General features: G+C 41.0%; 1 protein-coding gene across 1 annotated transcript in view; it reads right to left on the bottom strand.

Annotated features, from left to right (window-relative positions):
* Positions 1 to 22,261, bottom strand: part of LOC145417729 (uncharacterized) — a 224,527-nt gene that overhangs the window by 134,781 nt on the left and 67,485 nt on the right. The window contains exon 4 of the mRNA XM_080286329.1: positions 5,738 to 5,912. Coding sequence (XP_080142455.1) covers positions 5,738 to 5,912 — 175 coding nt within the window. The remainder of the gene's footprint in view (positions 1 to 5,737; positions 5,913 to 22,261) is intronic.

Here is a 22,261-nt window from a genome sequence, read left to right as displayed (position 1 = left end):
TGTTCGCTCTCATCATTCTAAAGATCAAATTGTTGACATGATTAATGAAAGCTTGTTTAATGTAACTCTTCCAGATGAGCAAACGCAGATTGAAATAGCTAAGTTACGGCTAGCCCTGCAGGAGGCTCGTGCTAAGGAGGCTGAGTTTCAGGCAAATGCTAAGGAGGCTGAGTTTCAGGCAAATGCTAAGGAGGCTGAGTTTCAGGCAAATGCTAAGGAGGCTGAGTTTCAGGCTCGTGCTAAGGAGGCTGAGTTTCAGGCACAAGTTGAACTTGCTAGGATTCAGGCAGACCATGAGTATCGCATGAAACAAGGTGGAACTGGATCATCTAGCTCTGATGATTTTGATGTGGCTAAAAATGTTAAACTTGTCCCTCCTTTTAATGAATCTGATTTAACAAAGTATTTTCAGTTGTTTGAGAGGGTAGCTACAGGTTTTAATTGGCCCAAAAAGTATTGGCCAGTACTCCTTCAAACTGTTCTCACCGGTAAAGCTCAAGTAACTTATGCATCTCTGCCTCAGGATCAATCTGATAATTATGATGTAGTTAAGAGCTTGATTCTTAAGACCTATGAGCTTGTTCCCGAAGCCTATAGAGTAAAATTTAGGACAACTTATAAGCAAGATAAGCAATCCCATGTTGAGTATGCAAAAATCAAAGAAGATCTGTTAGAGCAGTGGTTAAATTCTAAGAATGTGGATTCTGATTTTGATAAATTTAAGCAGATGATTTTGCTGGAGGACTCAAAAGGTGTATTAATAATGATGTAAGCCTATATCTTGATGAGAGTAGAATAGATAATTTGTCTGATGCTGCAGTTTTAGCTGATGAATATGTTCTCACTCACAAGAGATATTCTAAAGAAAAAAGGTAAGCTGAGAGTAAGTACGTTGCCTCTACTCAGAGTACAGGTAACAGGAAAGAGAATAAAGATGATGTTTCTCAGGAAGTAAATACCAGCTCCACCTCTAGATTTCAGAAAAGTAAATGTACTTATTGGAGTAAGCTTGGTCATACTACGGAGAAATGTTTCAGGAGACAGCGTGATGTGAACAAAAAGGAGTCTTTAAATATTCAGTCAATTGGTCTAGTGTCCACCCTTGAGAGTTCCCAGAATTCTTTAACCGAGTTAACTGAACCTGCTTTGAGGGGTAAATTAAATTCTCATGATGGAGCTCCTCTTTTGAGCAGTAACGTGGGTGACACTCTCAAGAGTTCATGTGCTAATTTCCTGTCTGATGGTTTTGTCAATCCTCTGGACAGTAATGACAGGAAATTAGTTAAAATATATCGTGATACAGGTGCTTGCCAATCCCTTATGCTGACCAGTGTTCTACGCTCTAATGTTAATTCCTCTGATGAAACTGTAATCTTACAAGGTGTAGGGAATAATTACTTCTCTGTCCCTCTGTGCAGAGTGAATTTAGAGTCTGGTTTTGTTAATGGTTCCGTTATGGTTGGGTTGGTTGAAACACTCCCAATGTCAGGTGTAACTTTCTTACTTGGAATTGATATTGGTGGAAGTCAAGTGTGTCCAGCTCCTCAGTTGTCTAGTGAGCCAGTGGCTGCGACCCAGGATTGTGATGTCTCTGATGTGTTCTCTGCATGAGCTCTCACTAGGGCTGAGTCTAAAGTTACTGGTGACTTAGAGGATAATGATGATGATGATGTTATCCTAGCTGACACTTTTCTTGCTAATTTGGACCACTCACCAGATGAGGCAGTACCCCGTAGTGTTGATAATTTGTCTCGTCAAGAGTTGGTTGAGTTGCAGGTTGCTGACCCTGAGTTGAAAGGTCTAGCTAACTCTGCTTGCAGTGAGGAAGAGTCAGCTGGTGCTTCTACTTGTTAGTATATAAAGTCAGGAGTACTTATGAGAAAGTGGAGACCCCTAACAGCATCAGCCGACTGTGAATGGGAGGTTGTACATCAAGTTGTCATCCCTCGTGTTTGTAGGCAGGATATCATTAGAGTGGCTCATGATTCCAGTTTGGCGGTCACCTTGGAGTGAGGAAGACTGTGGCAAGCATTTTGAAACACTTCTACTGGCCAGGTATCTTCAGAGATGTTTCCTGGTATTGTAAGTCTTGTCACACCTGTCAAGTTGTGGGGAAGTGTAATCAGATCGAAAAGGTTGCACCTCTAGCTCCCATTCCTCCTTTTGAGGCGCCATTCACCCGTGTGTTGGTGGATATTGTGGGCCCTCTTCCTAAGACTTCTTCAGGATTTTCTTATGTGTTGACCCTGATTGATATGGCTACTCGTTATCCTGAAGCCATTCCACTTAGAAATATCTCAGCAAAGAACGTGGTTAAGGAAATGCTAGGGTTCTTCACCAAGTTTGGTCTGCCCAAGGAGGTACAGTCAGACCGGGGAAGTAATTTCATGTCAAATGTTTTCAAGCAGTCTCTGAAAGAGTTGGGCATCTCCCAGATCAAGTCTTCAGCTTACCATCCCCAGACCCAAGGAGTGTTGGAGAGATATCATCAAACACTCAAATCGATGCTCAAGAAATACTGTTTGGAACATCAGAAAGACTGGGATAAAGGTCTTCCATTCGTTGTATTTGCCGCAAGAGAATCTCCAAATGAATCACTGGGCTTCTCACCCTTTGAACTACTGTTTGGCCATGAAGTAAGAGGACCCCTTAAGCTACTCAAGGAATGCTGGCTATCGGAGGAAGATGATGTCAACCTGCTGGAGTATGTGATGAAGTTCAAAGAACGGCTGTCCACTGCTTTACAGCTGGCGAGAGAGAATTTAGGAGCTGCTCAGGAGAAGATGAAGACTTGGTATGATAAGAAGTCCAGGTTACGCCACTTTCAGCCAGGAGATCAGGTTTTGATTCTGCTACCGGTGCATGGGCAACCTCTTCAAGCCAAGTTTAGTGGTCCTTATTTCATGGAAAAGAAACTCAGTGATGTCAACTATGTCATCGCCAAACCAGATTGTAGAAAGAACAAGCAACTATGTCATATCAACATGCTAAAGTTATATCACAGGCGGGACGAAAATAACTCAGTCTGCACTGTAGCTGTTCCACCCGAGTCTGCAAGTGAAGCTCTCCCATGCAGTATGAGCCTGAGTGATAGTTTGGGGAGGAATCCTGATATCATGAATGATCTCCAGACTAAGCTTTCTCATCTAGCTCCCGAGGAAAGGCGGGAGTTTTTGGCATTACTGCAGGAGTACCTGCAAGTGTTCCGTGCCACTCCAGGAAGAATCACTGTGTTGATGCATGATGTCGATGTTGGAGACGCAAAGCCAATTAAACTGCCTCCTTACCGTGTGAACCCAGTGAAAGTTCCTCTCATCCAGAAGGAGCTTGGCTACCTGTTGGACCACAAGATGATTGAGCCCTGTCAGAGCGAGTGGAGTTCTCCTGTCACTCTAGTCCCTAAGCCAGGTGGGTCACAGCGGCTTTGCATCGACTACAGACGTGTTAATCAGATAACCAAAACAGACACTTACCCTCTCCCTCGCGTGGAAGATTGCATAGACAAGATCGGAAAGGCTAGGTACATAAGTAAGTTTGATTTGTTAAAGGGATACTGGCAAGTACCTATGACTGAACGTGCTAGGGAGATCTCATGTTTTGTAACACTAGGAAAGACTTTTGCATGTTCTGTAATGCCATATGGTATGAAGAATGCACCAGCCACTTTTGAGAAGCTCATGAATGTTGTAACAGAGGGTTTGGCAGGGTGTGTTGTTTATATTGATGATGTATTAATCTTCAGTGACAACTGGAAAGATCACCTAAGCCATGTCAGTAAATTTCTTGAGCGTTTGGTTCAGGCTAATCTTGTAGCTAATTTATCAAAGTGTGAGTTTGGTCAAGCTAAAGTTCAGTACCTTGGGTACGTAATTGGTGATGGACATGTTGCACCACCAGCAGCTAAGGTTCAGGTTATAAGTGATCTTCCCAGACCTAAAAGTAGGAAAGAGCTACAAAGATTTTTGGGAATGGTAGGTTATTACAGGAGATTTGTTCTTAACTTTTCAATTCTTGTATCACCACTTACAGACCTACTGAAAAAGGGAGTTAAATTTGTCTGGACCGATAACTATGAATCCTCTTTCAGCAAACTTAAAGCTATCCTATTAAGTCAGCCAGTGCTCGCTACTCCAAATTTTGCTAAGCCTTTTAAGATGGCTGTTGACTCAAGTGATACAGGAGCTGGGGCTGTTTTGCTGCAAGAGGATGATCAGGGTATTGAACACCCTGTATCTTATTACAGTAAGAAGTTCACTCCACCTCAAAAGAACTACTCAACTATTGAGAAAGAGCTTTTGGCCTTGATTTTGGGTTTACAGCATTTTTCATTTTATTTGTGTTCTGGTTTTGAACCCATAGTCATTTATACCGATCATAACCCACTGAAATTCCTTAGTAAGTTTAAAGATAAAAATCAGAGATTGACAAGATGGAGTCTACTTCTTCAGGAGTATTCATTAGACATACAACATGTCAAGGGGAAAGAAAATGTTATTGCAGATTGCTTATCTAGACTTTAGACAGATTGTTTTAGAGTAATAAGAAATTTCCTTTGTAAAATTCTTTTTTATTGTGAGGAGGTGTTACATAGCCTGTGATTTCATCATCCTTTGTATAATTCTAACGTACAGTATGCTGCATGTTTGATCACGATTCGCCTCGTGGCTTCCATAGTGACCAAGCTTCCGTGTTCTACCTCACTTCCCCCTTCTCCTCCCTTATAGTAGAGTAAGTCGTTCTTTCTGTTGTTCAGAGCAGGAGTGTCAACTCTTTGTCCCCTATGGCTTCATTTGCGCGTCCTTCTTACAAGTTGTATCAAGCTCTGCCGGCCCCTATATAATGAGCTCAGTCTCTGCATTAATTGCCACTTAGATCTACTTCTCATTTTGTTCACATCTCTGTCCTCCCCTGTACAGTTATTATTTTTGTGAGTGCTCAGGAAGTCTCCAACCATCTAGCTGCTGTGTAATTTGAGTATAAGTGTTATTACACTTTTTTCTTTTACTGTATAGCATAAGGTGTTGGTTCGTGGGCCTTGTGAGGTTTTTGTGATTAATGTAAAGTTTTACTGTCAGCCAGTAGCAATAATATTCTGTATCTGTAATAATATATCTTGCTTTAACTGAGCATTATCCAGTTTTCTCATTTTATCAGGGCTGACTTAGATAAATTTACACTTGCTAATTTCGTGTTAATAGAGGCTATTGCAGTTAACCATATATTTAACCTGTTTTTTGCCATTACATTATCCTTATGAGTCCTGAATGTTTAGTTGTTAGTTTGAACATTAAATTTTAACTTGTAATTTTACCTAACTCTTTTGTTTTGAACGTGGAACTTTGCGGGACAGTAGTGATTTTAGTTCATTATCTCTCTCTGTTACGTAACAATATATATATATATATATATATATATATATATATATATATATATATATATATATATATATATATATATATATATATATATATATATATATATATATATATATATATATATATATATATATACTATCTGCTCACAAAAGTTCCATTAGTACCAATAAAGTTAGTCTGTCAGTTTACACTCAGTTCGCAGTGCCAGCTGTATGGTGAAAGTTGATATGGACTTCCTGTAATTCAAATTTCTGTCTACTTCTGAGGGTGAAGATAGAATAGATTGATTAAATAGGTATGGAAGAGGGGTCTGAAAGCTTCATAAACCCACGATAATACGATCTTAACTGTAGTTGACTCACGGCGGAGGTCTGTGTTGACGATGGTGTTGAGTGTGGAGACGTGTAGGCGAATGAGGACATGGTGTGTTGGGTGGAGATGTTGTTGTAGCTGTCTGGCCAGAGAGATGAGAGCAACGGGATCCTGGCCGTCCATACCACCAATACTGCGGCCTATTTTGGCTCCAAGACCAGCCACCTGAAACACACACATCATATTAATGAGCCACACCAATATTGCTGTCTGTTTTGGCACCAAGACCTGAAACCTAAAATACAGTGAGTCCTCATTATAAGTCACTTTTTTGCCCTGACGTGTGACCCATAGTACAATATGTTTTGATTACAAGTCGTCTTTCACCCAAACAAGTAATTTACAAAACATTAAATCCATATTAAACGCGACCTACGATACGATAAGTTCTAATTATACGTCGCCTTTTGGCCAGATCAAACCAGTAGCCTACAATACAGTAAAGCCTTGAAAAAGTTTCTGACTGTCATTAGTCAATTGCCCAGACTAGCTACTGATAATACGGGAAGTCCTTGCTCAAGCTCCAGCACATATACGAGTATATCTGTCAACGTGCAACACACAACGTATTGGTCAACCTGCAACACACGTCGAACATAGTTAAGTTGCAACATCCTGCTATATCAGTCCACACCTCCAGCAGCGACCTGCTTTGTCTCCTGGACCAGCCACCTTAAACACCGCATCGTAATACTCGATCTTCAACATATACCTCACACCACAATATCCTGTTTCTCGGGCTGGGTAGAATGTTAGGCAATCTGTTTTTCTTTTGACCCTGTTCACCCAGCAGTATGCTTGGTAAACTGATCGTCACACACTCGCATATCGCCATACATTGATACTGCATCACACACTACCACATCACCACACATTGCAAAACAACTACACACTGCCACATCATCGCACACGTTACACCACCACACACTGCTATACATCACTACACTGCTACACCACCACACGCTCCCGCATCATCATATACTACCACATCACCACATACACTACCACATCACCACACCCTGCCACATCACTACACACTGCCACATTACCGCACACTGCCACATCACGATATAGCCTACTGTCACACACTGTCATACCACCATTCACTGCCACATCACCACAGAATGCCGCATTATCATAAACTGCCTCATTGCCAAACAATGCCACATTACTACACCACCACAGACTGCCACATCACCACTGCATGCCACATTAATGTACACTGCCACATCGCTAAACAATGCCACGTTACCACACAGAGTGCCACATCACCACACACTGCCACATCACCAATCATCGCTAAACTATGCCACATCACCACGCACTTTGGCACACCATCATACTTCCCACATTACCGCACATTGCCACACTACCACACATGCCACACCACCCTATACAGCCACAGTATCATATATTGCCACATCACCATTCACTGCTACACTACCACACATTGCCCACATTACCACATCACCACACACTGCCCCACACCATCGCACTATGCCATGTCATCATACAGTGCCACACCACCACACAGGGCCACATTACCATATACTGCCATATCACCACACACTGCCACACCACCACACACTGCCACATCATCATACACTGCCATATCAACACACACTGTCACATTACTCCCCTCCATCCCCAAACAAACACTGTCACATCACCTTACACAGCCAAATCACCACACACTGCCAATTACTTCCAGACAAACGCGTTCTTACTGTACGTGACGCATTACAATATCTATAATTTCTTCAGTTCCTGTCTTTTGGATACACTAGAGGACCATAGTTCTCAAGAATGGAGTCGAAGACATTTCCTCTCATCAGCTATCCTCCTCTCACTGAATCCCTTCATTTTACTTGTATATTTCTTTGCCACAAAAGCTGCATCTCTATCTGCTTTTGTATGAACTGTTTTAGTGGTCTGGGCACTGCTTTTGCTGAAGTGTTTGATTTCATTTCGCTCACATTTTGGTGGGAGCACGGCATCCGTTTGGCTACACTCCTTTTTTCTTCTGTCTAACTCTCTAATGCAAGAGTTAATTACTCTCAGTACGTAGATGATTAACTCTGGAACTGTCTCCCTTCTGTCTTCCCCATTGCCTATAACTCTAGTCTTTTAACCCCTTCAGTCTGATGACGTATGCTTTGGTTTATTCTTGCTGTCTTCAGAGGACATTGTTCGGCGAAGAAACTTTTCGAACTCAAGAAGTTGGTTACAACAGTTTTAAACCTCGGCACTGGTGGAACGCTACCCCAGGCTCAATAAGATTTTCTGGTTAACAGCTATATGAAACATAAATCACACACTCGATGTTAAGTAGGTAACCACAGTGTGTCCAGGAATCTGGAACTGAACGAATCTTTTGTTTACCTTCCTCCGGACAGGACAAGTTTTGCAGTCTCTCAGGCTTTGGTTCTTTCGTTTTATGCATTCAAAAATAGAATCCTTAGGTTAGGCGGCTCCCTAATCTCCTTTCTAATTTATTTCGGCATATGATATTTCTGACTTCTTTTCTACTTCCCCGCGACGGCGCGTATTGTCATTATGTTTCTGCTACCCAAAGACGATTTTTAAAATTTGGCATAGGATATCTCATAGGAATCAGATTAATGGAAACTGTTCTTAACTTTCTCACCGGGAAAGGTCTTCCTTATACAGCGTTATATTATCTGGGGTAGCACAAAGAAACCTAATAAGTCGTCACCGATTTTAAGGAGTTAACATTGTCTTCAGCTATTTATGAAAAACATGTCGATGTTAAAAATGTATAGACTATGCTGCTGTTGCTGTTGATATGCCCCAAGACACTCTTCGACGTGAGCCTGGTTGACTGCAGGATGAAACTGATTCTTTTTCCTACAGTCCACCATCATACTTCTTGAGGAAAGGGAGGTAGTGAAAGTGTTTTTGTATAATGGAACAGCAGAAATGCCTGGTTATGTCGGCACCATATTGTGAAGGTGTCTCTCTCCAGCACCACAAGAAAGTATAAAGACATACAGTAATATGAATAATGAATAGTTAACTCGGCTTCAGTACGACATTTTATAAAAATTCTATTTTTATTATCCACAAGCGGTTTTATTCAGGTTTCGATGGACCTTAAGTAGAGAATGGGATAATGAAGACTATATTTAACCGGTCTGGTTTTTGAAGTCTCTCCCAAACTGGAATACAATCATCCAGAGGTAGCGAGACTAAAAAATAATGTAGCTATCGAACCCAAGAAGTTAAAGAAGAGGGAGGAAAGTAGTGAAGGGAAATGTAGCGTGGAAAAAGTAGAAGAAAAAGTAGTGAGGAAAATAGTTACGAGGTTAGAAATGTCAGGGGAAGTAAATTCGTAAAGTAATACATTGAGGAATATAAGTTGTTAAGGAAAAAGTCGTAAGGAAAAATGTGGATAGAATAATGGAGATAGCACGTCGTCTTGAGAGTCTGACGAATATGAAGGGTACAATCTGTCTGTCGATTAGTCCATGTCTGTCTGTCTACCAGCATCTATCTGTAGGTCTATCTGTTTGTCTGTACCTGTCTGTCTATCTAGATATCGGTCTGTTTGTCTTGTAGGCTGTCTTTCTATCGACTGTCTACCTATCCATCTATCTTTTTGTTTATCCATATCTACAGGATCTGTTTAGCAGTTTATCTACAAGCCAATCAATCTGTCTATCTGTCTGTGTCTGTCTGTTTGTCCTTTATTTCCTCATTAGGAGCGTAGGTGCCCAGGGTTAGGATTCACTGTACAGATATTTAAGGCGAGAGCAAGAGACCATTATCCCCTGAGTGGCATTAAGTGAGCAGTATGCCTCAACAGTCCCTCGGATGCAAACCCTTAGGGACCACATGCGGTTGGAGCGCCTTAACTCAACAGACCACTAGGGTTCTATGTGTTTATATGGTTACCACCCATTATAGTAAATGGCTTCTTGGGACACAAGAAACCCTTTAGCATTTTTTTTTTTATAAATAACAGAACGGAGGAAGGAAAAACAAATGAGTAAAAAAAAATAATCCATGCACCAGATTACTGGTGTCCTCTGTTCATAAAATATCTGTAACAGTTAGACTTGAACAGTTGTGGGTTGAAATTTGGAGGAAAACAACTCTGGGGAAGCGAGTTCCAGAGAGATGCAGTTCGGGGAATGAAAGAATTCTGATAGGCAGAAGTTCTGCAATATGGCTGAGTGACATTCCAGTCATGAGCGCTACCAGATGCCCGTGTAGCACGAGGGAAGGCATGGAGAGGTGGCACCATGGACGCAACTTCGTCTGAGGATTTGCCAAAAAATATCTGTAAAATAATGCAAGGGAGGCAACATTCCTTCTTACTTGCAGGGGAGGTAGTTTATATGTAATGGCAGGGTTGTTAATGATTCTAACAGCTTTATTCTAAATTTTGTCTAGTTGTCTTAATGCAACCTCCCCACAACCATTCCACAAGGGTGAGCAATATTCAAGCTGAGAGCGCACATGACTCTTATAAATTATAGCTAACTGCTCATCGGTGAAGTTACGGACTCTGTACAATAATCCAAGTTTCTTTGAGGCGGTTTTAGCAAGTGATCTGACACGAGAGGTCCAGCTGAGGGCACTGTTAAGTGAGACACCAAGAATTTCAATACTTTTGGAGATGGGAATATTAGTAGCACTGAAGGTAATATACGAATCTGGCAGTATCTGTCTATTAGTAAACTGTTTATATTTAGTTTTACTAGCATTAAAAGAGACAAGGTTGTTTTGTCCCCATTCACTGATTGTAGATTTATGGAGATGGCTGTACTGAGTTGAGAGGTAGAGATATTAGACTTTGTAAATGGATGTCTGAGTGTGAATGAACTATGTAGTGTTGAGTCATCTGCATATGAGTGAATGGGATTGTGGGTGACAGATAAGAGATCATTAATATGAAACAGAAATATGGTTGGCGCCAGAACTGATCCCTGCGGCACACCGGCGTTAACTGAGTGGAAATTGGAATATACATCATCTACTTTTACTCTTATTTTCCTGTCACTAAGATATGAAGAAATCAAAGGAACAAAAACCGTTAATCCATAGCAAAGGAGTTTGACAGCAGGGAATGGTGCCATACTCTGTCGAAAGCTTTAGAGATATCAAGAGCTACTGCATGAGTTTCCCCAAAAAGATCAATTGATTGATGGATGGTATGAGTTAAGAGATTGAGTGTGTCAATGGTGGATCTTTCGTGGCGAAAACCGTATTGTCTATCACTAATTAAGTTGTTGGATTCAAGATGTTTAACAACGTGTTTATTAATTAAAGTTTCAAATACCTTACCAAAAGATGTGACAGCTATTGGTCTGTAATTGGAGGGGTCAGACGAACTTCCTTTCTTCTGGATACTGGCTTCTTTCCATGAATTTGGGAATAAAGAAGTACATATGCATAGTCTGAATAATTTAGCTAGGACAGAGGCAAATTCAGGGGAACACTTTTTCAAAACGATTAGTGGAATTCCATCTGGGCCTGGAGCTTTGTTGGTAGGTAAATTGTCTAGGATGGATTTTTCGTATCTTGTCTGTATTTTAAGTGGGGCAATTTCAGGAGAATCAAGTTCCAGTACTGGGACATTCTGGCTGGTATCGTCTATGGTAGAGTTTCTGGCAAAGGTACTGGCAAAGATATCTGCTTTCCCACGTGGGTCATTTGTAATGTTGCCATCTGAAGATTTTAGTGGGGGAATGGAAGTTGACTTGTTAAGTTATTATTGAAAGAATTAAGAGTTGACCAAAATATTCTATTGTCATTAGGGTTGTTAAGTAATTCTGATGCTTGCTTTTGAAGAAAGTTTGATTTAGATAGATTTAATACAGCTTTTGCATGATTTCTAGCACTTTAAAATTGGGAGAGTGATTCAGATGTTTTTTATTTTAAATAAGAGTTATATGCTAATGACTTTTGGGCTGTTGCTCGGACACAATTGCCATCAAACCATTTTGGAGAGTTCGATCTTTTAGTGAACTGTTGACTTGGTATGAATAAATCCATACCAGCTAGTATTAAGTCGCAAATGTAGGACTGGGTAGAATTGGGATCACTAGAGAAGAAAGACTGCCATGGAACATCAGCAAGATAATTTCTAAATCCATCCCAGTCTGCCCTGTCAAAGTGCCATCGGGTCACCCTGACAGGTTCAGAACGGGGAGGTGTGGGAGGGTTAACTAATGAGGCTTTGATGAGATTGTGGTCAGAGGATCCAAGTGGTGACAGTACCTCTATCCTGTATTGATCTGGATTATTTGTCAAGAATAAATCCAAGAGATGGGCATTATGGTCAGGATTATCAGGTATTCTGGTTGGTTGCTTTACCAACTGGGTGAGATTAAATGATTCTGCAAACAGCTCACACTCTAGACCAGCGTCGTCAGTCCTGGCAGAATGCAATAACCATTCAACATTGTGTATGTTATAATCACCCAAAATGGTAATTTCGGTGCCAAGGGCAAGGTCAAGGTTACTCAACTGAGTGGATATGGAATCAAATACACTGGGTTCCGAAGAATCATTGGGGGAACGATAAACTACACAAATATATTTGGTAATGTTTTGACAATTTAATTTATATAATGAGTAATCAAAACTGGATGAGGTGAAGTTTAAAATAGTGTCAACTGCATATTGGGATTTGATATAAGAACAGGTGCCGCCCTTGTTACGGAAGTTTGTAAGGAGATGGTAACCGGGAAAACAATTGGAGATATATCGATAGAGGGTGAGATTTGTGGTTCTGTGAGGAAAAGGGCCAAAGGGGATATGGACTGAAGGAAAAAATGAACTGAGTTTAAATTTGTGGTAAGCATGCCACTTAGTGTACAGCAAGAGCGGGCAACCTCCGGCCCACAGGCCGAGAAGGTCTAGAGTCCGGCCCACCAACCTGCTAGGCATGAGCATAGCAAACTGGCCAACCAAACCCCAGCCAAAACAAATTAAATTCTGACAAATAGCATCTCGGCGCTCCCATCACCCCGCACGATACAATCTTTCCACCATCCTGCCAGCCTCCGTAGGACTTCCGCACTGAGACAAGGTATGTGTCACTCTTAAGGTGGGTACACACTTGTTAGGTATCCATGCATGTATGTAGTACTTTTCAAGTTCATAGATATTATGAGATCTTAACCTGCTAGCTCAAACACGTTCCACCCCTTCAAGTGTGGAAGTCTGGATCTTGATATAGATTTAATTTGTTTGTTTTCCTATAAAATTCTTGTATACAGTCACTTTTGTGTTCTCTTTTGTCACTCCGGCCCGCGGGCTGCTCCTGCAAGTCTCATCTGGCCCTTACTCTGAAAAGGTTGCCCGCCCCAGTGTAGAGTGACCTGTAGGTAGTACAACATCAAATGAGTGGATGTTGGTGTCCCCACCTACCACTAAAGGATACGGTCAGACACACAATATCTACCCATGTGCTGCGGAAATGATACTTTCCAGAGTATAAAAGAATGGGATCTTTAAACCCTATATCCAGAGGAGGTCTTGTCCAAGTTGAATAAAACCGCGTGGAATTAGCAAGAATAAAAATAAGACTAAAGATCGTCTATATGGTCAAAGGAAGTGAGGTATGCGAGAGGAACGCTAGGCATGAAGAGAATGTAACCCGATGCTGTGGCAGAAGGTAATGGTCAGAGCTCAAGAGGATATTTCAGATATCTCAGTGAAGTAAATTTGAAACTGAAAGAAAAAAAAGAGAGAGAGAGAGAGAGACCTTAGACTTCAGAACTGTTGTATAGCAAGTCTCGTTATAAGCCACCGGAGTGATTGTTATTCGTAATTGCTTTACCTTTTTTTTTTTTTTTCCTGTTAAATGGTCAGTAAACTAAAAAAAAAAGTTTTATTGCTGCCCATAAACTAATATTTCCAGTTTCTCCCAGTTTACCTTGTAGTCTGATTATGAAGTATCAGTAGCGGTACGAGTGAAGGCAAGCTCATACTGTACATACGCTATATTAAACAAAAGGGATTTAATCCCCGAGCTAGGCAACTATGGCCATATAGCACCGCTAGGTTACAGGAGCACGCTACCACTCCCGGCACGGCAGTCCCGGGCGAGGCTCGAACTCGCTATCCCTCGATCACGACTCCAATGCTCTACCAGTGAACCACCGTGCCTCCAGTATTAAACAAAGCTTACTAATTTAAATATATATATATTTTTTTTGCCTGTGTCGCAAGACGCCAATCATTTAAGAGGAATATGGACTAAAACTGATTTTGTTGGAGAAAACATGGAAATAAGCCTTCACCACACTAAGACCACTAATCTTACAAAACACATTTCCATCTGCTTTATTTACCTGCCTCAACCCACCTCCCACGAATATTCCAGTCCATGGCACCAATTCCTTTGCTCACCACGTCCATTTCTTTATTTCCGTCTTTGGTGGTTTAGTTTCGCAACACAGGTAACTCGGCCAACACATGCGTTTTCTTTTTTTTTTCTTTTTTTTACGTTTTTGTTATTTCAAGTCGATTACATCGACCTCAGCGGATACCGTTTGCAGCGAAAGAAATAATGAAGGTTGCAACTTAACACTTTCAGTTTGCGAAGTCTCTCCAGAGCTGAAAAAAAATCGTCAGAAGATTGCAAGAATAATATAAATATGGTATTTTAAGGTTGAAATGATGAACCAGAACACAACCCTTTCGATACAGCAATGTCTTTTTTCTATCTATCTATCTTTCTATTGCCAGAAACCTTAATCCCATAAGCGTGGCCACAAACAAATCGCCACCATGTCGGCCTGTCCCCCCTCATTCCATTGCCCCACTCCCAGCTTGCACCCCCTTCTCCCATATACCTCTCCACTCCATCCCTCCATCTCATCCTTGGCCTACCTCTCCCTCTCTTCCCCTCCACCTCACTCACATACACTCTCCTCGTCAGTCTCTCAGTCTCCATCCTCTCCACATGGCCAAACCACCTCAATGTGTTTCTCCTAACGCTTCCTATCACATCCACATCAAAACGCTCCTACACATCCTCATTTGTCAATCTGTCTCTCCATGTGACTCCACATGCTCCTCTCAAATAGCTCATTTCCACTGCTCTCACTCTTGACTTCTGTCCCACCAACAAAGTCCAAGCTTCGCATCCATACGTCAGAGTTGGTATCACAGTACTGTCATGTTATAACCTTTTCACTTCCATGGGCACTTCCCTCTTTCTTATCACTGCCTTCAAGGAATCAGCAACCTTTCTTGTTGTACCCTTTCAAGCACTTCACCCTCCAAACTTCCATCCTTACTCATCACACTACCCAAATACTTCAACACACTCATGTTTTCCATTTCCTCCTCATCCAACCTCACTGTACATTCACTGACTTCGCTTCTCTCGAAGACCATAACTTTACTCTTCCCCACATTCATCTTAGATTCTGTTTCTTACACACTCTCCTAGACTCATCCACCTAGCCTTGTAGCTCCCCTTCGTCTTCACTCAACAACACAGTATAATCTGCAAATAACAGTACAGGGAGTTTCCAAACACTGCTCTCTCTCATAAAGGCCACTCCAACATCCACTGCCCTACCTTGTATCTCTTTTATAACCCCATCCATATACAGATTGAACAATCATGGAGACATGACATATCCCTGTTTCAATCCAACCTTCAAGTAGAAAATTCACGCAGTTCACTATTCACACACACACTGCAACCTTAACATCCTCATACATACTCTTCACAGCATTCAACAACTTCCCATCTACTCCATAAATTCTTAATATTTTCCACAATCTTTGTCTATCCACCCTGTCATATGCTTTCTCCAAATCCATGAAGGCTGCATACAACGTCTTTCCCTTCCCTAGAAACTTTTCCACTAAAGATCTAAGAATGAATATCTGATCTACACAACCTCTTCCCTTCCTAAAAACCACCAGCAAGTGGTGGTCAGAAAGTCCACTCTCCCAACCTCTATATGCTCTTGTATCCATTACGTATCTTCGCATCCTTTCATCCACACACACATAATCAATCATTGCCTTCCTTTCATTCGGTTCACCATCCACCCTTCTCATCACTCGTCATGTATATCTGTGGATCATCTTGTGCCTGAAGAGGGTATTGGCTATCACCAACCCCCTCCTGGCACAAATGTCCACTAAAGCACTGCCATTCTCATGTATCTCAGCAGGCACACCCCACTCACCAACTACTCCATCCACCTTCACATTCCTTACGTTACCATTCATATCACCAATCAAAAACACTCTCTCATTCCTTTCAAACTTTTCCATGCACACTGCCACATTTGTCCAGAACTCTTCTCTCACTCTGCTTGCACGATCTTGCGTTGGCGCATACACGCATACAATCGCCCACATTTGTAGTCCAACTTTCAATCTTACCCACACAATCCTTGAGCCAACTGATCCATACTCTCTTATATTTTCCTTCCAGTTGTTACTCACAACAATACACACTCCTTCATTTGCCCTCTCATTCTCACCTACTCCTGCACATATACCCCATCCATACTCCCATTCTCTCACACTCCTACGTCTCCTTTTAGTTTCAGTTAATCCACATACATCCACTTTCGCACCCTCAAGCACCTGGACAATCGCTCTCTCTTTCACCTCATCATTTGCACCCCTTACATTCCACGTCGCCATCCGTATCATGTCCTTCATTCGGTCCTTAGTCGTCATCTTTTGGTCAGTCCTGGTCCGAGGCTTCTTGTTCGTATTTTTAGTTGTTTTTCGTGGAGGGGCACTAACCCTCCGCCAATCCACTTGTTGTCACGTAGGGAACAAGTGTTGGTTGGTTATAAGGTTACCACCCAGCGTTGTAAATGCTTTTCTGGTTTACAGGAAATCATTTAGCTTGCCACTCAATGTAGAGCTACCCTAAAAACAGTACCACTACACTAAGTGGGTGGCTGATGGGCGCCCCCACCTACCACAATAACTGTACATCTAATAATATCAGATCTTACAATACAAACTATATACAGAGTTAAATATCTTACTGTATCATTGATCACTAGACTCATTCTGTACCACCGCAAATAACTCCTTATAATTAGCTTAAACATGCTAACAAAAAAGATTCAACAAAACGTAACATAACCTGAGGCAAAGTAGTTCAGTTTCTAGTCAAGGAGCCAATCATATATTAAAAGTTGCTCAGACAATACAACTAAAGCCCTTCAGTCAAATGACACACAGTATTATTAATGTTATTCATGCTGTCTCCAGACCACTTCTTTCATCTTAGGAGGAAACATGTAGCAGTGAAGAGGCCGACTTAATGAGCCCAAGAATATCTTTTTCATTTAAATTCTCTTCATCTCCTGATGATTATATTCAACTAAGGACAAATTCTTCACTCTAGAAGGGTTGGCTAAATCCCTACAATATGGGATGCCTTTCCTGACCCAAATCAAACTTCCTGGTAACAGCAAGAATAAATCTTTTAAAAATTTCCACATTCAGGTTGTTAATGACTGCCATACTTAATGCCTCCAGTTCCGAAAGTCTCCCCTAAGCTGAACAAAACTGCCCGAAAGTAGAAAGAATATACTAGATTTCTATCTCCATCATAGTGAAGGGATTAAATTCGATTGACTCTGAACTACCACCATCAACTGCAACAACTTTAAAGACACGGCCGCTAAATAATAAGCAATCACAGTACAAAAAATATAGGGATTCATCTATATTAACTCCATCTTTAGGATGCGCTATATAAAAGTTACATTATAATAACCTCCATAAATACGGAAACTAAACATTTCTGCTATGGGTAAGATCTTTATATTGAACAGACAGCAAGATGAAGGGAAATGCATGTCTTTTTTGTTCTTCTTATTATCTGACGATCATATTCAGTTTAGGAGATACTTTTTAAACTGCAAGTAGCTATAATAACAGGAAAAAAGGAATCATTTTAAAAACAGAGTTGAACTCAGAAAGTTTATGAATGACATAAAGGTGACACTTTCACATGTCACAACTTGGATATTAATACCCACCATTAGTTACTAAATCAGAGGTCACTAGATTTGCTATCAAAACATGCTAGAAAATCGATCGATACTAAAATCTGCAGGAAATTGCAAATAAATAAGGTAAAACTGAAAGAATATTGATAAACATGGTGAAGAGCCCACAAATCCTCCACTAAAAAAAGGAATAAATAATAAAATAAATATAAATAAATATGTTTGTTTTTTTAGTTAGTTGTTTTCCGGGGAGGGGCACTAACCCTCCGCCAACCCTTTTAGTCGCCTTTTACGACAAGCAGGGATACTGGGGGAGTGTTCTTGAAAAAAACCCTACCCCCAGGGGAGCCTGTGAAGTCACATGGAGAGACAGGTTGACGAATGAGGATATAAAGGAGCGTTGTGGTGTGGATGTGGATGTGATAGGAAGCGTTATGAGGAACACACTGAGGTGGTTTGGCCATGTGGAGAGGATGGAGGGTGAGAGACTGACGAAGAGAGTGTATGTGAGTGAGGTGGAGGGGGAAAGAGGGAGGGGGAGGCCGAGGATGAGATGGAGGGATGGGGTGGAGAGGTTTATGAGAGAGGGGTGTGTGAGTTGGGAGCAGGGCAGTGAAATGGCGGGAGACAGGGCAACGTGGAGGCGATTTATTTGTGGCCACCCCAAACGGGATTGAGGCGTCTGGCAATAGATAGATAGGTAAATATAGAAATAAAAATTTTATCTACCTATTTATCTCTTTATAAATACAGAGACACATAAATAGACAGATAGCCAGATGGGAAAATAGTACCAGCACAAAAAAAAAAAAAAAAAATCGTGTTTTATGTGCCAACATTTCAGAATGCACTCATTCCACCTTCTAGGCAAAATGAATGCATTTCGAAACGCTGGCACACTTAAAAGTCTTTTATACGGCTGGTACTATTTTTCCTTATTAAACTACGCTTTCCAAGTCACCAATCCACTGCTGATACACACACACACACAAATATATATATATATATATATATATATATATCACTCAAACTGGTGATATATATATATATATATATATATATATATATATATATATATATATATATATACCATCATCATCACCAGTTTGAGTAATCACTGTAGGACCGGCCTATTCCGGTCGAAGTCGGGACGATACAGCCAATGTATCTCTACCAAGTGGCTTAGGATGTCTGGTAGAGTTTGTATGTAGGGTGAGAAGTGCTTGTAAGTGTAATTGTAGTGTTGGAGTGGCTTTGGATGTGCGTGTAGTCTGTTAACCAAGTGTAATCGGCCCGCGCAATCCGACTGGGTGCAAGTATACTTTATAGTAAGCGACACTGGTTCAACAACAGCACCCCTTGTGTCCGCCAATGCAGTACGTGGCTGGCTGAACACTCCCAAAGTTTATTACCCTGGCGGGGCGCGAACCCTGGTTAACCCATGTATGAAATGCACACTCTACCAATGTACCACAGAGGCTCCATATATATATATATATATATATATATATATATATATATATATATATATATATATATATATATATATATATATATATATATATATATATATATATATATATATATATATATATATATATATATATATATATATATATATATATATATATATATATATATATATATATATATATATATATATATATATATATATATATATATATATATAGATATATATATAGATATATATAGACTGTTTATATATAAACATATATAATATATCTATCTATCTATCTATCTATTGCCAGACGCCTCAATCCCGTTTGGGGTGGCCACAAACAAATCGCCTCCAAGTCACCCTGTCCCCCGCCATTTCACTGCCCTGCTCCCAACTCACACCCCCCTCTCTCATATACCTCTCCACCCCATCCCTCCATCTCATCCTCGGCCTCCCCCTTCCTCTTCCCCCCTCCACCTCACTCACATACACTCTCTTCGTCAGTCTTTCACCCTCCATCCTCTCAACATGGCCAAACCACCTCAGTGTGTTCCTCATAACGCTTCCTATCACATCCACATCCACACCACAACGCTCCTTTATATCCTCATTCGTCAGCCTGTCTCTCCATGTGACTCCACAGGCTCCTCTTAAGTAACTCATTTCCACTGCTCTCACTCTTGACTTGTGTCCTTCCGACAATGTCCAAGCTTCACTTCCGTACGTTAGAGTTGGTATCACAATACTGTCATGTAGTAACATTTTCACTTCCTTGCTCACTTCCCTGTTTCTTATCACTGCTTTCAAAGAACCAGCAACCTTTCTTCCCTGCTGTACCCTTTCAAGCACTTCACCCTCCAAACCTCCATCCTTACTCATCACACTACCCAAGTACTTAAACGTACTCACATTTTCCAATTCCTCACCATCCAACCTCGCTGTACATTCACTAACTTCACCTCTCTAAAAGACCATCACTTTGCTCTTCCCTACATTCACCTTTAGATTCCGTTTCTTACACACTCTCTCAAACTCATCCACCAAGCCTTGCAGCTCCCCTTCGTCTTCACTCAGCAACACAGTATTATCTGCAAACAACAGTACAGGGAGTTTCCAAACACTATCCTCCCTCACCAGGGCCACTCCAACATCCACTACCCTACCTTGTACCTCTTTTATTACCCTATCCATGTACAGATTGAACAACCATGGAGACATGACACATCCCTGTTTCAAACCAACTTTCAAAGAGAAAAATTCACTTAGTTCACCATCCACACGCACTGCAGCCTTTGCACCATCGTACATACTCTTCACAGCATTCAAAAACTTCCCACCTGCTCCATATATTCTTAACACTTTCCACAATCCTTGTCTATCCACCCTGTCATATCCTTTCTCCAAATCCATGAAAGCCGCATACAACTTCTTTCCCTTCTCTAGAAATTTTTCCACTAAAGATCTAAGAATGAATATCTGATCTACACAACCTCTTCCCTTCCTAAAGCCTCCCTGTTCTTCTCCAACTAATTTCTCTGTTCTTTCTCTAACTCTGTCTATAAGTATCCTACCATACACTTTTCCTATTATACTAAGAAGACAAATGCCCCTATGATTACCACACACTTCTTTTTCCCCTTTTCCTTTGTACAAGGGAATAACTATACCTGATTTCCAATCCTCCGGGACTCTACCTTCCTCCCAGGCCAATCTGCACATCTTCCACATCCATTCTAATATTATCTCTCCCCCATGCTTCAGCATTTCACCACACACTCCATCAATTCCTGGGGCTTTCCCCAATTTAACTTTCTTCATTGCTTCCCCACTTCTATCCTACTGATTTCTTCCTGTCTTCTCACCTCCCTCCTTCTCCCAGCCATTCCCCAGCCACTTATACTCGCATTAGTTCCATCCTCTACGTTCAACAATTCATTAAAGTGTTCTCTCCATCTGTTCACTTTTTCTCCCTTCTCCACTAGTAATCTACCATTTTTATCTTTCACTCCCCTGCTAACTTCACTTCCACCCTGTCTTACTCTTTTCACTTCTCTCCAGAACATTTTCTTACAGTCCTTTCCCCTTACACTCAAATTCCTTCCAAATTCCTCATCCACTCTCTTCTTACTCTCTCTTACTAATTATTTCACCTCTCTCTTTCTTTCCACATATAACTCTCTCTTCCGCCTCTCAACTTCTTCCACGCCCCTATTTCTCATCCATTCAATGTATGCTTTCTTCTTTTGTGCCACAGCCTGTTTTACCTCTTCATTCCACCACGCTGTTCCTTGCACCCCCCCTCCGTCTTCTCTTCCTTCCACACACCACATCACATGCTGCACATATTTCTTCTGTAAATATATATATATATATATATATATATATATATATATATATATATATATATATATATATATATATATATATATATATATATATACCATTTACAACGCTGGGTGGTAACCATATAACAAAACCATACGAGCTCCCTACGTGTCAAGTGGGTTGGTGGAGGGTTTGTGCCCCTCCCAATAAAACAACTAACTCAAAGTCAAATGGACACCCCTTACGGGACTGTGGCGTCTGGCAATATATATATATATATATATATATATATATATATATATATATATATATATATATATATATATATATATATATATATATATATAAAATCATCATCAGCCGTTGAGGTCCACTGCAGGACCAGCCTATCCCTACCGAAACAGGGACGATACAGCCAATGTATCTCTACCCAGTGGCTTAAGCTGTCTGGTAGAGACTGTATGTAGGGTGAGAAGTGCTTGTGAGTGTGATTGTAGTGCTGAAGTCGCTTTGGATGTGTGTGTAGTCTGTGAATCGAGTGTAATCGGCCCGCCTTAAGCCGATTGGGTGCAAGCATACTAGTATGGGACACTGGTTCAACCACAGCACCCCTTGTGACCGCCAAAGTAGCAAGTGGCTTGGTGAATGCTTTCCAAAGTTTTTACAACTCTGGCGAGAGGCGAACCCACGCTCACCAGCGTGCGAAACGCACACTCTACCACTGTACCACAGAGGCTCCATATATA

Source organism: Coenobita brevimanus, chromosome 111, assembly GCF_032717465.1.
Source record: "Coenobita brevimanus isolate Jiangsu-jjx chromosome 111, ASM3271746v2, whole genome shotgun sequence".
In the NCBI taxonomy this organism is placed as follows: Eukaryota; Metazoa; Arthropoda; class Malacostraca; order Decapoda; family Coenobitidae; genus Coenobita; species Coenobita brevimanus.
The sequence above is the reverse complement of the archived record's forward strand: the minus strand, read 5'-3'. Positions and strand labels throughout refer to the sequence as shown.